This window comes from Heteronotia binoei, chromosome 21 (genome assembly GCF_032191835.1).
Source record: "Heteronotia binoei isolate CCM8104 ecotype False Entrance Well chromosome 21, APGP_CSIRO_Hbin_v1, whole genome shotgun sequence".
Taxonomy (NCBI): Eukaryota; Metazoa; Chordata; class Lepidosauria; order Squamata; family Gekkonidae; genus Heteronotia; species Heteronotia binoei.
The window spans coordinates 15,480,401-15,501,471 of record NC_083243.1 but is presented as its reverse complement, the minus strand read 5'-3'; the positions used below and the strand labels follow the sequence as shown (position 1 = coordinate 15,501,471).

Here is a 21,071-nt window from a genome sequence, read left to right as displayed (position 1 = left end):
CCACCCCCACAGGGCATCGCCTACCTAAGAGCCGAAATTTCCACTATGGAGAGTGTGGAAGAAGCCTATCGATCGGAGCGTCGGCAAGCCCAGGAGGAGACCAGAGCCCTTCACGGTAAGGAACAGATGGCACGAAGCAGGTAGCAATAGGGAAAATGGCAGGGTGGGGCGCGCAGAGTTCACTTAAAATGAACAGGGGGGGACAAAACTGCAGCAATATAGTCCGGGGGTGGCCAGATTGTGGCTCTTTCATACATATTGTGTGGCTCTCAAAGCCCCCACCGCCCCTTCAGCTGGCTTGGAGAAAGCATTTGTCTCTTTAAATCACTTCTCCAAGCCAAGCCAGCCAGTCTCTTGGAGAAGGCATTTAAAATTAAAGTTGCTTCCTTTCCACCTCTTTCTGCCTCCCCCGATGACATCAGTCTGCTTTTTATCACCCTCCGTTGTGGTTTCAGTCCAGTTAACCAAGGGACCAAGGGAGGCCAGATTGAAGGCCACCCGAGATAGGGCCTTCTCTATTGCTGCTCCGCTGCTGTGGAATCAACTCCCGGTAGAGGTGCGGGCCCTGCGGAGTTTGGAACAGTTCCGCAGGGCCTGTAAGACCCACCTCTATAAACTAGCCTTCAACCAATGATAAACTAGGAAATGCCTCTAAAAAATTGCTCTTGGTTACTGAATTTTATGGAATTATTGAAGATCGAATGTTTTAGCACCATTGTAATTTGTAAATTTTAACTTGTAATTTGTCTTAACTTGGATTTTATTTGCAATTTATGTAATCTGATGTATAATGTATTTTATGTTGTAAGCCGCCCTGAGCCTGCTTTGGCGGGGAGGGCGGGATAGAAATTAAAAGTTATTATTATTATTATTATTAACAACACTAACTAACAAACACAGACCCCAATTTGTGATTCTTTTAATCTGCTAAAAACTTTCCCATGACTCTGCATGCTAACTCACTGCCCACGTTCTCTATTAGGACCGCTTGCCATTCCATTTTTGTCTGATGAAGTTGATGATGATATTGGATTTATATCCCACCCTCCACTCCGAAGAGTCTCAGAGCGGCTCACAATCTCCTTTACCTTCCTCCCCCACATCAGACACCCTGTGAGGTAGATGAAGATATTGGATTTATATCCCGCCCTCCACTCTGAAGAGTCTCAGAGTGGCTCACAATCTTCTTTACCTTCCTCCCCCACATCAGACACCCTGTGAGGTAGATGAAGATATTGGATTTATATCCCGCCCTCCACTCCGAAGAGTCTCAGAGCGGCTCACAATCTTCTTTACCTTCCTCCCCCACATCAGACACCCTGAGAGGTGGGTGGGGCTGGAGAGGGCTCTCACAGCAGCTGCCCTTTCAAGGACAACCTCTGCCAGACCCAAGTCTGCTTAGAGCACATGAAAACTTGCATTCTGAATGAAACTTAGTTGGTCTTAAAGGTGAAACTTGACTACAGCTTTGTTCTATTGCTTCAGACCAACACGGCTGCCCACATGGATCTGTCTGAGCTTCAAGTCTTGCGGCTCTCAAACATCTAATGTTAATTCCACGTGCCTGTTACGTTAAGCACGTCTGGCCACCCCTGGTATAAGCAGAACCCTTGTTTGCTAGACAGCTGCGGGTCCGTCACCCACCCTCAGTGTAACTTACCTCATTGGGGTGTTATAAAATGGAAAAGGGGAGATTCTTGTAAGCCACTTGGCCGGGGAGAAAAGTCGGATAGAAATATATATATTTGAATGATATCTGAATATTTTAAAATTGCTTTGAATTTGCAACATGTTTCCGAGCAATCTTTAAAACGCTTGGATTTCTTTTAGATCTTTTCGACAAGAGGTGGTCACGGGATAGGCGTCTTTGGCAGGTATGTTTTGGCAGCGTGGTGCAAAGGTGCTCGGGGGGCATTCGTATGTTCACACGCACAGCCCACCGGGATCTGTGGTTAGGCATGTCCCTTTGAAACAGTTGGGTCTTAGCGTAGAACGTCCCACTAGAAAAGGAGATGAGAGCTGGGAACTTTTGTAGCTGTGAAAAGCGGAAACTGGGTTCAGGTAGCTGGCCCAAAGCTGACTCAGCTTTCCAACCTTCAGAGGTCAGTAAAATGAGGACCCAGCTTGCTGGGGGGGAAAGTGTAGATGAACTGATTAACACATGGAATCCATTGCTAGGTGGTGGCAGCTACATGTATAGACAGCTTCAAGAGGGGAATTGGATAAGCATCTGGAGCAGAGGTCCATCAGTGGCTATTAGCCACAAGGTATAGATGGAACTGGGGCAGTGATGCTCTGTATTCTTAGTGCTTTGTGGGGGGCACAGTGGGAGGGCTTCTAGTGTCCTGGCCCCATTGATGGACCTCCTGATGGCGCTTGGTTTTTTTTGGCCACTGAGTGACACAGAGTGCTGGACTAGATGGCCCATTAGCCTGATCCAACATGGCTTCTCTTATGTTCTTATGGAGCAGAGGTCCATCGATGGCTATTAGGCACAAGGCATAGATGGAACTCTCTGGGGCAGTGATGCTCTGTATTCTTGGTGCTTGGGGGGCACAATGAGAGGGCTTCTGGTGTCCTGGCCCCACTGATGAACCTCCTGAAAGCACCTGGGTTTTTCTGGCCTCTGTGTGACACAGAGTGTTGGACTGGATGGACCATTGGCCTGATCCAACATGGCTTCTCTTATGTTCTTATGTCTTGGGCAGTAATGCTCTGTATTCTTGGTGCTTGGGAGGGGGGGCACAGTGGGAGGGCTTCTAGTGTCCTGGCCCCACTGATGAACCTCCTGATAGCACCTGGGTTTTTCTGGCCTCTGTGTGACACAGAGTGTTGGACTGGATGGACCATTGGCCTGATCCAACATGGCTTCTCTTATGTTCTTATGACCCCTGGAGGTCAGTTCTTCCAAGAAGCATCCTGGCTGTATCATGTCCTCAATAAAAGGCCTTATTTGATTCACACTATTGAGGTTTCTTACTGAGAACTGTGCAGAACTTGGCAGTAGTATCCTTGCGTCCGTGCGTCATCACACGTGACAAGGGAACCATTAAAGGCCGAAAGCACACATCACAATGAAGGGGCCATCAGATTCTGTCGGTTTGGCCACAACAGTGTTTCATGTTCTCCCACCCCCACCCCGCCAGAATATTTTACTGGGTTACAAAACAAAGAGCTATATTTGGAGTCTGTGTTGAGACTTTTACGGTACCCATACAGGAAAAAGTGAGCAAGCAGCGTTTCGGCCACCTCTCCTTTTTCTTTGGCACCTCAGAATAAAAGAGGTGCAATGTTCCGCTTTATCTGCTTGGATAAAACACAATGAGAAAACAGCCCGTAATGAATTCTTTCATCCAGATGGCACACAGGCACGTTATCAAACAAATGATCCCACTTCACAGCCTTGCACGTTCAGTCCACTATCGTTTCAGTGAGGCGTCAGGATAAAGAATTAAGTTAATCCACAGCAAGGCAGTCCACGTTAGCCGGTGTCAAACGTTTCGTGGCCTTTGTCAAGACCGATGGCTTTTAAGCGGAACCCAAAAATCCTGTCTCTTTCTCCCAAGGCTCTAGCTCGTTTTTTGCAAAGACGGAGCAGGAGAACAGATGGGAGAACTGTGCCAATGAGTGCTAACAGTCTTGACAAAGGCAATGAAACGTTTGATACCGGCTAACACGGACTGGCTGTATGCGGATGAACTTATTCTTTATTGACAGCATTGGGCACTTTAAGGGGCCAAAATGCTGAGTCAATATTATGTAACTCCAGCTATACAGATTAATGCATAACATGTGAGTAGCATGTGCAGCTAGTTAACTAATCAAGGCATATGATTGGCTAGCTGCACTATAACAACAGAGGCCAAACTCTCAGTCTCTTGTGGGTCGATAGGAGAGGAGGATGGTGTGTAGGAGAGGAGAGATATTTGGATCAAGACTGTTACTCTGTTGGACTGGGTAACGATATTGATATATGGACTGGTATGTGTTGACTCTACTGGATTCTGATTCTGTACTATTGCCTTAATCCCAAATATATCTGTTGAAACGGCTTTGTTTGGAGTTTGTCTTCATAGAACAGCAGCTGGGGCTACACTTATCAGAGTACTCAAACCGAAGAACTTCCCACGCACACTGCCATTTATCCTACACCTCGCTGAAACGATAGTGGACTGAACGTGCAGGACTGTGAAGTGGGATCATTTGTTTGATAAAGCGCCTCTGTGCAATCTGGATGAAAGAATTCATTGCAGACCGTTTTCTTGTGATTTTGGTTTATGAGTCACATGCAGCTTCCTAACTTCAAAAAGTGCCGGTGTGCACTTTAAAAGTGTCGGCGTGCACTTTAGAAGTGCCTGTGTGATTTATTTTTCTGTACTGTGCCGTGTGTACTCTGATTTATTTTTCTATACTGTCTGGATTCTGCCGACTGTTGGGGAATAGCTGATAAAACATGATGGCAAGCAAGCAGGGGTTCAGGAAGGAAGGCGATCGGGGTCCGGGGTCCAGAACTTCCGAACTCCTGCCTAGCCAGAAGGTGAACCTTCTCTGTCTCTCTCCTCTGACAGCTGTTCCTCACGGGGGAGCGCAAAGTCCTGAAGGCCCTGGAGGAGGAGATTGACAAATTCAAGAAGCGGAACAGGAAGGAGAACTACGTGAGCAAAGGGCTGCAGCTGAACTACGAGGGGATGGTGTATTTGATCGAGAACAAACCCAGCATAGAGGTAAAAGTTTCGTTTACGGCCAAGCCGAGGTTAACGGAGGGGAACTGCGCCGAGCCCACACGGATGCGAGCAGGGATAATTGTGCTCCAGCACAGTTACTTGGCTGCCGTATGACATCACCAAGCAGGGCGGCTGGGATGACCGGAACTCCATCCCAGGGTAATAGCAGCAGATGCAGAAATTATTCTTGGCTCTACAGTGAAACAAGCTGGGGAAGTTCAGGCGGGAGATCCTGGAGGGGTGGACCATTGGCCGCTGCCTTCCCTCTCACGGTCACCTCTGCTACCCTGGGGGAGGAGCCAAAGCACCTAATGGTCCTTCCCTCCTCATTGCCAGGTGTTTTAAGGTCAACTCAGTAATGAGGAGGGAAGGGCTGTTAAGCCAGGGCCCCCCAATGTGGTGTCCAGGGGCCCTGCAAAATCCCGCACATTTTCTGGTGCCCGCCAAGTGTTTTTAGGAAACAGGTGGGGGCCAGAGTAGGGCCTCTGCCCAACAAGGCTTCTGATTGGCTGTGCAGTTTTTTTCCAAAATGTTGATTTGGCAGCGGCCCAAGAATCGGCACCGTGATACTGAAGCTGCTGCAGTGACAAATCGTTTTGCGGCTCCTCGTTGCTGTGTCCACCTTGCCATGCCAGATGTGCCCACAGGTTCAAAACGGTTGGAGACCCTGCAAGCTAGACCTTTTGCCTCTTCCGCAAGGTGGCAGCGAGCACGGAGGTATTTGCCTCAGGTGCTGCCCCGTCAGTTAAGCCACCTGTCCGGAACAATCCTGATGCCCGGGGTGAGGGCCCTCCGTTCCAACAGAACGTAGCCCAGCACCAACCAGCACAGTTACTGTCAGGAACATAAACACACCTACAAGGGTAAAGCTTACTGAAGCTGATCTAACAAAAATGGGGTGTGTGTGTACGTGTGTGAGATCTGGTACAACAGAGGGGGACACCCTGTGCTGTGTCCCCCCCCGCCCCCCAAATCTTATTCCAAGTGTGTAACAGTGCAGCGAAGAGAATTCACCATGGCCACTCGCTGGCCCTCTTCCTTTAACCTCTCCCACCAACAATCCTTATTTGGAGAACGCCGGTGCCAGCTTGCCCTATAAAACACACTCGAGGTGGTACACTTAAAAGTACAGTAAGAAACCTGACAGGTTAATATGCAATTAAAGGGCCGAACATTAAAAACAAAGTGTAAAAAAAAAATCATAAATCAACATACGTATTTATTGCAGAAAGCTAAAACCATTTAAGGGCCCATCATAAGCCTCTAGCCTATGTAAAATCATAAAACCTCAATGGGAACCCACTCCACTTGACCTGACGCGTTTCGACCTAGATTGGTCTTCTTCGGAGGTCAGAAAGGTAAGTACACCTATTGGCTCGTAATACAGAACAGAATAAAACAATGGAACAATGCTGGACCACAAGGAAATTTAGTGAAGTGACAAAGGCTTAGAGGTAGTCTTGAGGCCTCTTGTTCTATAGCCTTATGTCTTAATCAAGGGCATACCTATAGCATTCCGTGTTTTATTGTATGCCACGTGGTCCAGAATTGATCAAGTAAAGCCAGAGCCTATGTGCCAAGAGTTCCGTAACTCGTTTGAGGTGCCGTGAAGAGCCCTTCGTAAATCCTCAATTACCCTTTTTGTTCTTCTGCTTGATCGGGAAGCCGAAGGCGAACAGAGCAGGAGGCAATTAAATACGTTTCCAGAGCTCATTTTGTCCTGGTGTGAATTTTAAAATTTTGGCGCAGCATTTTATTTTTGTGGTGCACTTTTGCTCAGACGGAGGCTTTGTTTGTGGGCTCACACGACTCTTACGCTACCTGCAGGGGAGCTCTCCAGCTGGATCTATTACTGCGTAGCAGATGTCATTGGAACTTTGGAAGAAAGCAGAGGAATGCCCGGTTTTGCTACCGCAGGCTAAAAAGATCTTTGAAACAGCACAGCCCGCCCAGGAATTCCCACTGCGGAAATCCCATCAACGCAAACAGGAGATATTTACATTGTTGTGTAGCGCCTCCTTTCCCTGCCAAACGAACCAAAACGATTGGGATGGTTTCCATTAAGAGTGTTGCGTCAGAGCTCTCTTATCTAGAAAGGAAGAATTTGGGAGGACGTGGGAGTTGTTATAAACACAGAAGCTTTATTTTACTACTTTTAATAAAGATGAGATTACAATACTGTACAGTGAAATAAATAAGTTATTCAGACCATGTTCCCAAGGCTAGAGTACAAAATGGTTCGCATTCACGCATCACACATGAATGTTTGGCAGGGCCGCAGCCGGCAGCGGGGCACGGAGTGCAGTGCCCCCTATAGAATCTGCAGCAACCCCCTGCAGATTCTATAGGGGGCACCTCCCTCCATGCCCCCTGCTAGCTACGACCCTGACGTTTGCACAGAGGCAGGCCTCGATCCTTTCCCACTGAAGTCAACAGGACCTTTGGATCCTATTGTTGGTGAGACGTTCCCAGCAATGGGTGGTCCATCAGTAGCTTGTGGACGGAAGAGTCCGCTTTGTGGTCTTGCTGACCCCCCCCCTCCCCAAAAGCATTATGTGGGAAGTGTTCCAGAGAGAACCAACAACGTCTCTGAGACGAGAAGCACAGAAGGGCCCAAGTTGCTCCAAAGATCACAGAGTCTGCTGCCTGTGTGGTTTGGCATCGGTTAAGGTCAGTGTCCGTTGGCTCCCTCCGAGAGTATCCGGGAAGGCTCGGTGTACTTGGCGGTGAGCAAGTAAAAAAGAGCTGGGGCGGGCACCAGAGCGAGCAGAGGCAGATCTTGGGAAATGTAGTTCAGCTTGGAAATGGAGACGATCCCATAGGCGTGAAGCACCCAGTGGCTGAAGAGCACGATCAGCCTCTTCTTCCTGACGAGGAGATCCTTGAAAGTCTTGTAGGGCAGAAGAGGAAACGTTCTTGTTAGTGTGTTTAAGGTTTTCATTCTTTTCTGTATTTATTGATTTGATTTTTGCCCGTCTTTCCCGCAGAACGGGCTCCGGGCGGGTGACATCAGAAAAGACAATCCGTAGTTAAAACCAATTAAAACATATCAAATCTAATATGACAAAGTAACAGTAGAGACTAAAATGGCAGGTTCTGCTTCACGGACATGGCCTGTTGTCCGTGTCCAGCAGGCCCTACAGCACTGGGATGGAATGAAAGAGGGGAGGCCAATAACATGTGATGTCCGCTGCCTCAGCTGAAAGCCTGGCGAAAGAGCTCCGTTTTACAGGCCCTGCGGAACTGAAGTAGATCCTGCAAGGCCCGGATCTCCCGGGGGAGCTCATTCTTCACCCGCTGAAGCATTCGAAAGGAACAGAAGGAAATCCCCAGAGTTTTAAAGCCACCCAAAACAAGAGACATACTTCTCCGTTACGTGGATGGGAGCCATCTTGTGGATCCTTACAACTCCAAAATTAGGGAAGGTGGGGTATGCACGTTCATCGTCATTCAGAGCAGTTAGCAGGGCAAGAGAGACGGGGGGAATTGTCTGCCTCGCTGCCCTCTAGCACCCAGGGCATAAGACAGGCGTGGGGAACCATTTTTTTTTTCTGCCAAGGGCCATTTGGATATTTATAACATCGTTCGCAGGCCGTACAAAATTATTCACTTAAAAAACAGCGCTCCGCCGAGGGAGAATGATTCAGGCGGGCAAAATTAATACAAATAATTGTTTTTCTATTTGAAGTCATGCGGGGAGAGCCTCATTTGGCACAAACACCCCCCCCCCTTGGCCCGCCACCCTAGGCAAATGCCTAGTTCCAGGGCTTTTTTTTTTTTGTAGAGGCCACCACGTGGCTCGGCTCAGCAATCCCCGAGGGCAAGACAAAGTGGTGTTGAGGACCATAAACGGCCCTCGGGACAGACGTTCCCCACCCCTGGCATAAGAGAAGCAGCAAACCGTTTCTGGCAACCGACCATCATGTGCTCTGGAAGGGACTGTCTTTGCATGGCAAGATAAACCGCTGCTTGAGCAGACTGAACAGCACCTTGGAAATGAAAGGCTTCTGGTGCTCCTCCCTCTCCTTACTCTCTCCCCGCCCCCAGGCCCTCTCCTGCCCTGCCGGCTGCTCAGAACGCCAATCGATGTGAGCCCTTTCCCAGTGTTGTACACAAGAAGATCTCCCCCATCTACACAGCAAAATGGCTGCTGGAACTGAGCCAGTCTTAAAACATAATAGGCTAAAAAGCCTAATTTGGCACAAAATGCACAATTAAGGAGGCGCAGTGTAGGTCAGGGGTGGCCAAACTGTGGCTCAGGAGCCACATGTGGCTCTTTCACACATACTGTGTGGCAAAGCCCTCACCGCCACGTCAGCCAGCCTGGCGAAGGCATTTAAAGTCTCTTTAAATCACTTTGCCAAGCCACGCCAGCCGACAACTTGGATAATGCATTTTAAGTTAAAGTTGCTTTCTTTCCATCTCCCTCCCCCTATCTATTTACCTTCCTGTCTTGCGGTTCTCAAATCTTGCGGCTCTCAAACATCTGGCATTCGTGTCTTGCAACTCTCGAACGTCTAATGTTTATTCCATGTGGCTCTTATGTTAAGCAAGTTTAGCCACCCCTGGTGTAGGTAGAGATGGAACAGGCCGCTCTATATTTTGTTCCTTGGTAAAAAACATTTATATCCTGCCTTCTCTCTTGGCTTACAATGTTCTCGTCCCAAACGGCAAACAACAACCTGCCTCTTCAGAGCCTACGTTTGTGGCCATTTCCATTTTACTTTCCTGCTTCTCAACTTTTGAATTCTAGCTCAAGACCCAAATGCGGTTTTAAAAGCAGGTGTGTTCTACTTACTTCGACTTCAGAAGCTGACATGTACACAGCCAAGGTGACGAGAGACAACACTAGGATGATGTATGGGAAGGCATAGTCTGGAAGAAAACAGCAGCAAGTTACCTCGATGTAACAACCAGTGTTCCCTATAAGCTGAGTTAGTGTGAGCTAGCTCACTGCTTTTTAGCCTCTGGCAACGAAGATGGTGAGTCTCGAGACCAAGGAAAGGCTGAAGGATACGGTTTCCAAGTCCAGTTCAAGAAATATCTGGGGACTTTGGGGGTGGAGCCAGGAGACATCGGGGGGGGGGGGGGGCAGAGCCAGGAACAAGGGTGTGACAAGCATAACTGAACTCCAAGGGAGTTCTGGCCATCACATTTAAAGGGACGGCACACTTTTTAAAATGTCTTCCTTCCATAGGAAATAATAAAGGATAGGGGCACCTTCTTTTGGGGCTCACAGAATTGGACCCCCTGGTCCAATCGTTTTGAAACTTGGGTGGGGGGTACTTTGGGGAGAGGCATTAAATACTATACTGAAAATTTGGTGCCTCTACCTCAAAAAAACAGCTCCCCACGAAATCTCCAGATCAATTCCCCATTATACCCTATGAGAATCGATCTCCACATAGGGAATAATGAAGTGCTCAGCAGATGTTCCCCCCCCCTCTGTTTCTGGCGACTCTGAAGCAAGGGATTGGCCTCTCTACTCACGAGTTGCTGCCAACTTCTTCAAAGTAACACAGACACACCATCCCAAGAGGAAGCCTTTCAATCAGGGACTGAAGCCTCCGGAGGTGGAAAGTCACATGGGGGCTGTGGGGGCGGGGCTTCCCCCTGCCGACCAGGTGACTGGGGGCGGGAAGGAGCCTGGGAAAGCGGAAGAACCCTCACTGGGACCTGGGGAGTGGCAAGCCTAAAGGAGCTGGATATGTTTAGCCTGGAGAGGGGATGACCGAAAGGTGATACGATCACCATATTCAAGTCTTTGAAGAGCTGTCATATAGAGGATAGCGCAGAGTTGTTTTCTGTTGTCCCAGAAGGCTGGACCAGAACCAATGGGGTGAAATTAAATCAGAAGAGTTTTCTACTAAATAGTAGGAAGAACCTCCTGAAAGAGCAGTTCCTCAGTGGAACAGACTTCCTCGGGAGATGGTGGCCTCTCCTCCTTTGGAGGTTTTTAAACAGACCGGATGGTCATTTCTCAGCAATGCTGATTCTCTGAACTTAGGAAGGTTATGAGAGGAAAGGCAGAAAGGGCTGAATCAATGCTTCGTTCTCATGGCCCTTTCTTACACGCCCAAGAAAATGCCAATCGTCACTTTGGCGTCTGGCAGCAATTCTTCTCCAGGCCGGTTTCCCCAGAGATCATAGAAGGGTTGTTTTTTTTATTTTGCATCTACTGGGTGTATATATAGGGGGTGTTATTTGTGAATTTCCTGCATTGTGCTGGGGGTTAGACTAGATGACCCTGGAGATCCCTTCCAACTCTATGATTTTAACTTTGGGCAGCCAAAACAATCTTAGGAACTATGTGGAGAAACACCCTTTTAGGCCTGTGCTTGTCTGGGAGTTGGCTAGAGGAGTCTATTAAACTCTAGGCAAGGCTTTGGCCTAGTCTATTCCTCCTTCCCCCTTCCCTCCTGTCTGGAAGCAGCACTTCTGAGGAGGCCTCCTAGAGAGACAGGAAGTCTTTCAGGCTGGTCTCCCAGAAGGCTGCAGGAGGCAAAACCAGTTCCTGGGCGGGGACTGGGTATTATATTATATAGATTTTGGGAGGGAAAGGCAGTTTGATTTGGGTCCTGGAGACTGTTGAGTCATTCTGGATGGTATGATCAGGGCCAGTTGTACAGTAGGGAAAGAAGGAGCATTTTCCCCTAGTTTGAATTAGTTCTTCTGTTCACAATTTTATAATGCCTGCATATAGTTATAAATTTTAAATAAATGTTTTGTCTTGTTAAAAGGTACTCCCTCTGTACCACATAGTTTCCCCAACTGCCCTAGATCACGCTACTGCAAGAGGGGAGTCCAGGGAAGGGGGAAGGCATGCAGTTGGCAAGGGTGCCAATCCTCCAGGGGTCTCCCAAAGAAGGACTTTGGTCTGTGTCATAACCAGGTGCTGGGTTGGCAAAGGACCTTGAGGCCAGGCTGCAGAACTGGCAGGAAGGGGGATTGGGAGTCCTATTCCTCTCCGTCAGGAACCCCTAAATTGAACAGGTGGTGGCAGCGCACCCTAGTGGCGGGAAGAAGATTAGCTCCCTTCAGGAGTTGGCAACTCAAAAGGGAGTTGGCGGTGAAGGGGGACCCCTGAATAATGATTGAATACCCCTATAATAATGAACGAAAGCATGCTTTTGCCTTCCAAAAGAGGTTGTCTGATGCAATGTTCGTTAGAAGCAGACAGCCTTCAGTGGGTGTGGATTCACAGATGTGTACTGGATAGCACAAAGAGGCCTCACTGAGAAGCTTCTTGCAAGAACTGATAATGCATGGAGACAGGAAGTATGGAAAAATACTAGAAGGAGAGCAAGGGGGTGGGGAATGTTGAGTCAGATAAGCTTGGGGGGGCTGCCTGCTTGTTTTGGGTGTGAATAAAAACGGACTGTGTGTAAAATAACTTTAACTTAGTCATTTTGGAGGCCCATGGCCGGCTAAGTTCTGCCTCGGTATCAAAGTAAATCTCGTTTCATACCAGCAATGTGTGTGGACTTCGTTATTTCTCTGCTTCAGCGGAACCGGGTCTGAAGGCAGAATCGGGCCGGGTCCGCCACAAGCTATACTATGCACAATGCCATACAGTTATTATTAGTCTTTTCCCAAATAGAGACCAGCTAACAGCTTGGCTGTCCAGAGGAGGCCCTACAGCGATTTCTATTGCACATGTCATAAAGCCTGTTCCTTTGCCCATTGCCAAACAGGCTATGCTTGTCCCACTGGGGGAAAGAAAGATGACTTACACAGCAAGCCCCCTCCAACTGCCTGAAGCAACGTAAGGATCGGGAAGAAGTAGAGAGCTGCGTAGATGCTCTTAAATCGATCAGACTTCCCCAGCCCGCAAGCGATTTTCTTCACCAAGAGTGGCCGAAGCAGCATCATCAGTACTAGGCAGAAGGCGTAATATATAAACACAATGGTGTATCTGCAAGAAAAGGAAAAGGGTGGTTGGAAGTATTAGGGCACAGGAGTGCAAGGCCAAAAGCTGCACGCTGATGTCTTCAAACAGCTGACACCCGCAAGGCAGTGACGCGTGCCACTACTCTGACATCCACTGCCATGCCCCTGCTATGGAGCACCAATTGACACAGCACAGCCAGCTTCAAGTGGGGATTGGATAAGCATATGGAGCAGAGGTCCGTCACTGGCTATTAGCCACAGTGTATTGTTGGAACTCTCTGTCTGGGGCAGTGATGCTCTGTCTTCTTGGTGCTTGGGGGGGCACAGTGGGAGGGCTTCTAGTGTCCTGGCCCCACTGCTGGACCTCCTGATGCCACCTGGGTTTTTTGGCCACTGTGTGACACAGAGTGTTGGACTGGATGGGTCATTGGCCTGATCCAACATGGCTTCTCTTACGTTCTTACGTCTTCCTCACCATCCACTCTTCCTTGGGCACCTGGCAAAATCAGGTCACCATCCCTGGAGAATTTACACCATAAGGCATTACAATCTGTGCAAGTTTCATCTCCCCTTCCACTTATGCTTCTTTACACAAGAGAGTGATGTCCAGCGTGGAATTCTCTCTCTTGTGGTGGCCCCAGGAGGAGATCAATGGAAATACCCAAAGAGACACGCTGACCCTGTCTCAACCAAGTACATACAAAAAATAATGCACCAGAAAATAAATGTAACATTCACGCCTTGTGTGTGTTAATGCATATATTGTGCAAGAATCAAATTACAATTCAGCACACAGTATCAGCTCTCCTGGAATGCTGTGTCTGTTCCTTTAACGAAAGGGTGGCCAAACTTGTTTAATGTAAGAGCCACGTAGAATAAACATCAGATTTTGAGAGAAGGAAGGAAGGCAGGAAGGAAGGAAGGAAGGAAGGAAGGAAGGAAGGAAGGAAGGAAGGAAGGAAGGAAGGAAGGAAGGAAGGAAGGAAGGAAGGAAGGAAGGAAGGAAGGAAGGAAGGAAGGAAGGAAGGAAAACAGATTGTGGAGGTGGAAAAAATTTTTTTTAACTATAAATGCATCCTCCAAGCCACCAGCTAGCTTGACTTGGAGAAGTGACTGAAAGAGAAATGCCTTTTCCAAGTCAGTGGATGGGGCAGTAGGGGGTTCGAGAGCCACACGATATCTGAGAGAGCCACATGTGGCTCCTGAGCCACAGTCTGGCCTCCCCTGCTTTAACACAACTCAAAAGTTCAATCAAGGTACAGAAACAAAATGTCCATGCCATGCGATTCGCAATACAGTCAATTGTGCTAAAATAGCCTCGATGTTGTTTCTATCTTTCCTCTGAACCCCCCAATAAGGCAAACTGTTGCAAAGGAATCCAAACATCCAAAGAGAGAATAAAGGATTGTTCTTCTGGAACTTCTCACAGTTTTGATCCTTCGTCAGCCTTTTCTCTCACAAATGCTGCTTCCTGGAGCCCTGTAGAAAGTTCTGTGCATGGATTGCGTTGATCTGTGCATAGAGCTTTGTCATACGAACATATGAAGCTGCCTTCTACTGCATCAGGCCCTCGGTCCACCAAAGTCAGTATTGTCCACTCAGACTGGCAGTGGCTCTCCAGGGTCTCAAGCTGAGGTTTTTCATACCTATTTGACTGGACCCTTTTGAGTTGGAGATACCGGGGATTGAACCCGGGACCTTCTGCTCACCAAGCAGATGCTCTACCCCTGAGCCACTGTCCCTTCCCTTTCTACAGGGCTCCTGAAGAACAGTCCCACATTCTCTCTTTGGATGTTAAATTTATTTTCTGGTGCATTCTTTTTTGTATATACTTGGTTTATACATCCAAACCTGTATTATTGTAACAGATCCTGTTTCAACAGGCTGAGATTCCTGGGTTTTAAAAAGTTTCAGGTGAGATCATTCTCCCACATTCTGTGGCAAAAAGAATCTTGTTGGTTCACTAAAGCTGTGCGTGTGTTGAGACTGTAGCCGAGTTAAAGCAGAGTGCTGCTCTCCCTGGCTGTAAATAACCAATAGCTTTTTACATTCCTTGCCTTCTCCACTAAGCATGGAGTCTTTTCTAAGAAGATACTTTTTTTGCAGGGCTTTTTTTGTAGCAGGAACTCCTTTGCAAGTAGAGAAAGAAGTCCTTTTCTCCCTTTCTCACAATACAAGAACACGTGGGCATTCGATGAAATTGCTGAGTAGTTGGGTTAAAACGGACAAAAGGAAGTACTTCTTCACCCAAAGGGTGATTAACATGTGGAACTCACTGCCCCAGGAAGTGGCGGCGGCTACAAGCATAGCCAGCTTCAAGAGGGGGTTAGATAAAAATATGGAGCAGAGGTCCATCACTGGCTATTAGCCACAGTGTGTGTGTGTGTGTGTATATATATATTTATTTTTGGCCACTCTGTGATACAGAGTGTTGGACTGGATGGGCCATTGGCCTGATCCAACGTGGCTTCTCTTACGTTCTTATGCATGTTAGGCCACACACCCCTGATGTAGCCAACCCTCCTGGAGCTTACAGGAGGATTACTAAGAGCTCTGTACGAAGAGCCCCATAAGCTCTTGGAGGATTGGCTACATCAGGGGTGTGTGGCCTAATATGCAAAGAAGTTCCTGCTACAAAAAAAAGCCCTGCTTTTTTATATTGTCAAAATACGGTGTTTGTGTGAGCCACTCCAGGAAAGGGGAGGGAAAGCAACAAAAAAAAATTAACCTGAGAGACCTATCCTGGGCTGATCTGGCCTGGAAGAAAATTCTGGGTCTGACGGACTACTGAGACATAAGCTAAGCTACAGCAGTGTTAAGTCATCAGCAGGGGAGCAAAGCGCCAGGAAGATCCGTTTGGGGACCAGGATCAGCTCCTGTGCAATTCACAAAACCCACAATGCGTCACAGGCGTAGCTGACTTTACAAAGACCGCAGGAGGGGAGGCAGACTCACAGAGGGTAAACAGCTTCGTGGGTGCAGTGAATAGTGGTGACGTAGTCCGGGCTCGGGTTGTAAAGCATGGTGTACCAGTCAGACAGCATCTTCACCTTGCACGACCGGATCTGCAGCGAGCCCACAGGATCGCTCACGAGCAGCGTAACAATCGCCGCCACGCTGCACTCGATTAAAGCTGTCAGGTGCTGGAACAGGGCACTGGAGCTGGAAGGAGGGAAGGAAAATCAGCCTTGCAAATGAAGCGAAACGGAATTCCTAACCTCTCCCTTTGAATACCCTGAGGATAATGGGCTGTGGCCTACCGCCGTGCTTAGCCAATGGCAGCGCCTTTTGCAGCACAAGAGGCTGCTATTAGCGATGCAAAGTAGAATATAACCCATTCTGCATGCGAACACACCAGGTGACAGTTATGCCAAATTGTTTGAGTAATCATACGCTCATTAAGGAACCAATTAAAGCAATTACACAATACCTCCCCTTCCAAATCCTAATGATTCCCTTACCCTGATCCCCACATCCCCTCCAAGACTACAGAAACCTTGCTTCAAACAAACCTGAAATGTTCAAGCCCCATTTGCCAATAACACAGATGAAAACCATTATGGGAATGGAACACCCTCCTTATGAAAAGAGGTTAGGGCTCTTTAGCTTGGAGAAGCAATGACTTGATGTGTGACATGATAAGAGATATACAAAATCATACACAGGACAGAGAAGAAGGTAGAGACGGAAGATACTTTTCTCCCTTTCTCGCAGTACAATAGCTCATGAGCACTCAATGAAATTAATGAGCAGTAGGCTCAGAACAGATAACACAAAGTTTTTCTTCACCCAAAGAACAATTAACATGTGGAACCCGCTGCTATAGGAAGAGGTGGTAGCTAAAAACACAGACAACTTCAAGAAGGGACTGGATAAAAGTATGGAGCCAAGGTCCATCCATGGCTGTCAGCCACAAGGTATAGATGGAGCACTCTGTCTGGGGCAGTCTTCTTGGTGCTTGTGAGCAAAAATGGGAGTGCTCCTGGAGTTCGGGCACTGCTGGTGGACCTGATGGCACCTGGGTTTTGGACAGAGTGTGACGCAGAGAGTTGGATAGGATGGGTCACTAGCCTGATCCAGCATAGCTTCTCTTATGTTCTAACCAGACTTTGTTTCCAAAAATTAGTGCGGTTTGCATTTTTGAAAGCGGGATGAAAGCAGGATGGCAACCAAAGAACCCATCCCCAGTGAGGAGATACATAAATAACGTCGGGTCTCTCATCGAAGGAAAACCAAGATTTGATTTTAATCGGTGCTTGCCTTTTTTTGCCTGAATACCACTCAATGAAGAACCAATGCAAAATCAGAGGAAGCATCGCCATAAAGCCGAGATAGAGCCAGTCGTAGCGCTCTGGCGATCCCTCGCATGGCCGGCAGATTTTGTGGTCGTCCGTTCTCTGTCCTCTGGGACACACCTAGGGGGGTTCACCAGAGATCATTTTAGACAAAATGTTTTACTAAACACAAGCTTTCTAGAAAAGAGAAAAACTGGGGGGGAAAAGATGCTCGGCAGCAAAGAAATATAAGCGCATATTTTTAGTTTACCACTCTAGTTCTTTTAAGTCACTCATACTCGGAGGCCTTTAGAATCCAGGAGGTTTGAGGAAATTGCTGTAATTTGTTCACAGAACAGTATACAGGATAAATATTAAACAATGGCTAGATTTGTTTATAGCACTTTTGGTGCTATAAGAATGGGCCCATAGAATCCTCATACCACTCCTCCCCCCAAAATTAAATACGTATACACAACAAACTATAGTACATTGGTTTGCACAAACTTACAAGCTGCACCTTATTCACTACAGCAAAACTAAACTGAATGTTACATGCAAGGCATGCCAAAAATATACTTTTAACATGTCGTCACGCAAAGGAGGCATCAGTTTTTAAACCACTGCAAATGTCTCCGGTTGGCCCTGCAAGGGAAGTTTCCCACAGATCTCTGTATGGAGCCCATGGGATTCTTCTCATGCCAAAATCTTAAGTCTATTTCAAATGCTCAGGAGGCTTTCAGAAGCCTGTACTTACCCCACAGTCTCCATGGATTTCAGTTCCATTGACAATTGCTACTGCTCTCCCACAATAAAGCCCAAAGCAGGCTTGTTGAATGTCCACAGCTTTCACAAGATATAAAAGAAACCAGAACTAAAGTTACCTATAGGTGCCAAGGAACACCAATGTAAACATTTACTTAAGGACGTCTAGTTTGAGTTGCTGCCAAAGCCTCTGCCTTCCAGTGATGAAGGACCATGCCCCCAAAACGCAATCAACCACTGCCCCCAACCAACACCCCTGTCAAATGATCCTGACTTGAAAGGGGCCAGGGAAGAAATCAAAACTATAAATGACTATATTAACAAACAGGAAACAAGCACCGCACAACCAGGGATTAGCTCAAGAAAAGCAGGGAGAGAAAAGAGGACACAAGGCGCTTTCCAAGACTCATCAATAGACCACAGTCTGTTTGTGTGTCTCTCTCTCTGTGTATAAAGTGCCATCAAGTTGCAACGGATTTACGGTGACCCCAGGAGGGGCTTTCAAGGCAACAGAGAAGCAGAGGTGGTTTTGCCATGATCTTCCTCTGCAGAGCATTTCTCAGGGGTTCCCCCCAACCAAGTATCGACCCTGGTTAGCTTCCAAAATCAGGCTATACCAGGAGCGCAGACAAATTAATGACTGGAACAAAAAGAATAAATTCCTCAACTGGAGGAGGGGGGGGGAGCTTCCCATGGCCTGCCATTCTTCACAAGGCTGGTGCAAAGATATCACTACTAGAGAAGCACTGCAGATCAGTTCCAAAGCCCATGAACAGGTGAAGCTGGCTTATCTCGAATCAGACCACTGGCCCAGCCAAGTCAGCGCTGTCTACTTAAGGCTGCCAGCTGCAGGTGCAGGGTCTTCAGGGGTGGCCAATGGTAGCTCTCCAGATTTTTTTTGCCTACAACTCCCATCAGCCCCAGCCAGCATGGGAGTTGTAGGCAAAAAACATCTGGAGAGCTACTGTTGGCCACCCTCTGATCTATTTTTTTTATGCTGGAGATGCCAGGGATTGAATCATAGAGTTGGAAGGGACCTCCAGGGTCGTCTAGTCCAACCCCCCTGTACAATGCAGGAAACTCACAAATACCTTCCCCTAAATTCAAAGGATCCTCATTGTTGTCAGATGGCCATCTAGCCTCTGTTTCAAAACCTCCACCGAAGGAGAGCCCGCCACTTCCCAAGGAGGAAGCCTGTTCCACTGAGGAACTGCTCTAAACTCACAAACACCTCCCCCTAAATTCACAGGATCCTCATTGCTGTCAGATGGCCATCTAGCCTCTGTTTAAAAACCTCCAAGGAAGGAGAGCCCACCACCTCCCAAGGAGGAAGCCTGTTCGACTGAGGAACCGCTGTAACGGTCAGGAAGTTCTTCCTAATGTTGAGCCGGAAACTCTTTTGATTTAATTTCAACCCATTGGTTCTGGTCCTACCTTCCGGGGCCGCAGAAAACAATTCCACACAATCCTCTATAGGACAGCCCTTCAAGTACTTGAAGATGGTGATCATATCCCCTCTCAGCCGCCTCCTTTCCAGTCTAAACATGCCCAGCTTCTTCATCCTTCCTTCATAGGCACAGGAGGTCTGTCTCTTCCTCTTCTCCTCCTCCTCGTGTCATTTAGCCAATTTATAAGAAAACCTCTCAGCCGCCTCCTCTCCAGTCTAAACATGCCCAGCTTCTTCATCCTTCCTTCATAGGCACAGGAGGTCTCTCTCTTCCTCTTCTTCTCCTCCTCGTGTCATTTAGCCAATTTATAAGAAAACCTCTCAGCCGCCTCCTCTCCAGTCTAAACATGCCCAGCTTCTTCATCCTTCCTTCATAGGCTCAGGAGGTCTATCTCTTCCTCTTCTTCTCCTCCTCGTGTCATTTAACCAATTTATAAGAAAACCTCTCAGCCGCCTCCTCTCCAGTTTAAACATGCCCAGCTTCTTCAGCCTTTCCTCACAGGACTTGGTCTCCAGACCCCTCGCCATCCCAGACCTTCTGCATGCCAAGCAGAGGCTCTGCCACTGAGCCATCTTCCCCTCCCCCCCACCGTTGCTATTGAACGTCCCTGGAGCAAATGCAACACAACTGGGCCCAGGGCTCAGTTCTTCCCCACCGCCCACCACACTTTTCCTGGAATAAAGCTGCCAGATCCAGGTTGGAAAATCCCCGGCGATTTAGGGGGTGAAGCGAGGGGAGGGCAGAGCTTGGGAGGGGAGGAAGCTCAGCAGGGTCAAAACACCACCTCGTCCATTCTCCAAACCTGCCATTTGCTCCAAGGGAACGGATCTCTTGGGGAAAAATTCAACGGCGGTTCCGGGAGGTCTCCAGAGCCCACCTGGAGGCTGGCAACCCGCCTCGCTTCAGGAAGCGGGTCAAGGCCCCAAAGGCCAAGAAAGCTCCGCCCTCCTCGGCGAGGAAACAGGCAGCCCAGCGACAGCCAGACTCGCTCCCGACAGAAACGAGCCGCCGATAAACGGTAAAAGACCGTTAGCCAAACTCACCCATCCTCCGTCAGTGACAAGGCGGCCATCCGGGTCCTTCACGGTACCCAAACAGTCGCTTACGAAATGCGTCACTTCCGTTCAATTCACCAGCTGTTCGCTGATTGGCCCGTGTGCTACACGGGTGGAGAAAGGGGGGCTGTTTTACTGTACTGAAGAGATTGGCTGGCCTTGGCGGCGCTCAATCCTGTTAGTAACGTTAAAGCGCCTTCCTTTTAGTCGCCTCACGGGAAGGCCTTAAGCGGAAGGCCGCGGCCTTCCTTCACAACTTCTCCAGTTCCCCTTCACGCGACGAGGGCGGGCTTTACTTGACTGAAGGGCGTTCGCCATTGGAGGAGAGGCTGAAAGGCCGCAATCCTATTGGGAGAGACACGAGGACGTAAGGAGGGGGCGTGGTTTTCTGCCACGCCTCTAGCCGTACTGGTCATTTCGCCTCGCAACCCGATGTTTGGCTCCAGTCAGGCACCCTGAAGACCAACCAAAGTTCATTTAGGCGCTGAGCTTTCGTGCGCGCCCAGACTTCTCCAGGTATTCTGAAGACCCTTTCGTTGGCCTTCAAGGTGCCTGACTGGACTCAAAAAATCTGCCTCAGACCAACAGGGATGTTCCCGTAGAGGTTGGGGAAGTTTGACACGCAACCTTAACTTCCGGTAAACGACCTTTAGCCTGCAGTCTTCCCGAACAAGGATAGGAATCCGTTAGCTCGCGATTAGTCTACTTTGCATGGTTAGTTAGTTAGGAGTCTCCCAAACCTCCACAAGCGAATACGTTTTGCCCTCCAGTTTCTTTGCGCTCTGCCACTCCGTGGAGCGTGGGAAGCTCGAGCTTTAACCGGAAGTGTCATGCAGAATCACGTCTATGTCGCTCCCTCTCTATGCGAAGCTACCCATTTCCCCCCTCCCACTCGCTCACGTGCCTCATCGACCA

At 48.4% G+C, this 21,071-nt stretch overlaps 2 protein-coding genes across 2 annotated transcripts in view; one reads left to right on the top strand and one right to left on the bottom strand.

The window, feature by feature from the left end:
- LOC132589001 (paramyosin-like) overlaps window positions 1-144 on the top strand; it is a 61,706-nt gene extending 61,562 nt beyond the window's left edge. Inside the window, exon 17 of the mRNA XM_060261513.1 lies at window positions 13-144. Within this exon, the coding sequence (XP_060117496.1) occupies window positions 13-144 (132 nt within the window). The remainder of the gene's footprint in view (window positions 1-12) is intronic.
- A 6,701-nt stretch (window positions 145-6,845) lies between these two features.
- JKAMP (JNK1/MAPK8 associated membrane protein) lies at window positions 6,846-20,159 on the bottom strand. Its single transcript, XM_060261737.1, has 7 exons — window positions 19,904-20,159; window positions 17,646-17,734; window positions 16,875-17,029; window positions 15,570-15,776; window positions 12,458-12,639; window positions 9,523-9,599; window positions 6,846-7,614 (listed from the first exon to the last, which is right to left on the bottom strand). Exons 1-7 carry the CDS (start codon window positions 19,908-19,910, stop codon window positions 7,396-7,398), a joined length of 936 nt encoding a protein of 311 aa, XP_060117720.1. The 5' UTR covers window positions 19,911-20,159; the 3' UTR covers window positions 6,846-7,395.
- Between the last annotated feature and the right edge of the window lie 912 nt (window positions 20,160-21,071).

Excerpts from the sequence above, each read along its gene's own strand:
- JKAMP (XM_060261737.1), bottom strand. Across the intron at positions 15,777-16,874 it reads TGGTATTCAGGCAAAAAAAG|CTCCAGTGCCCTGTTCCAGC; the intron begins GCAAGCACCGAT and ends CCCTCCTTCCAG. Across the intron at positions 7,615-9,522 it reads TGTCAGCTTCTGAAGTCGAA|ACTTTCAAGGATCTCCTCGT; the intron begins GTAAGTAGAACA and ends CTGCCCTACAAG.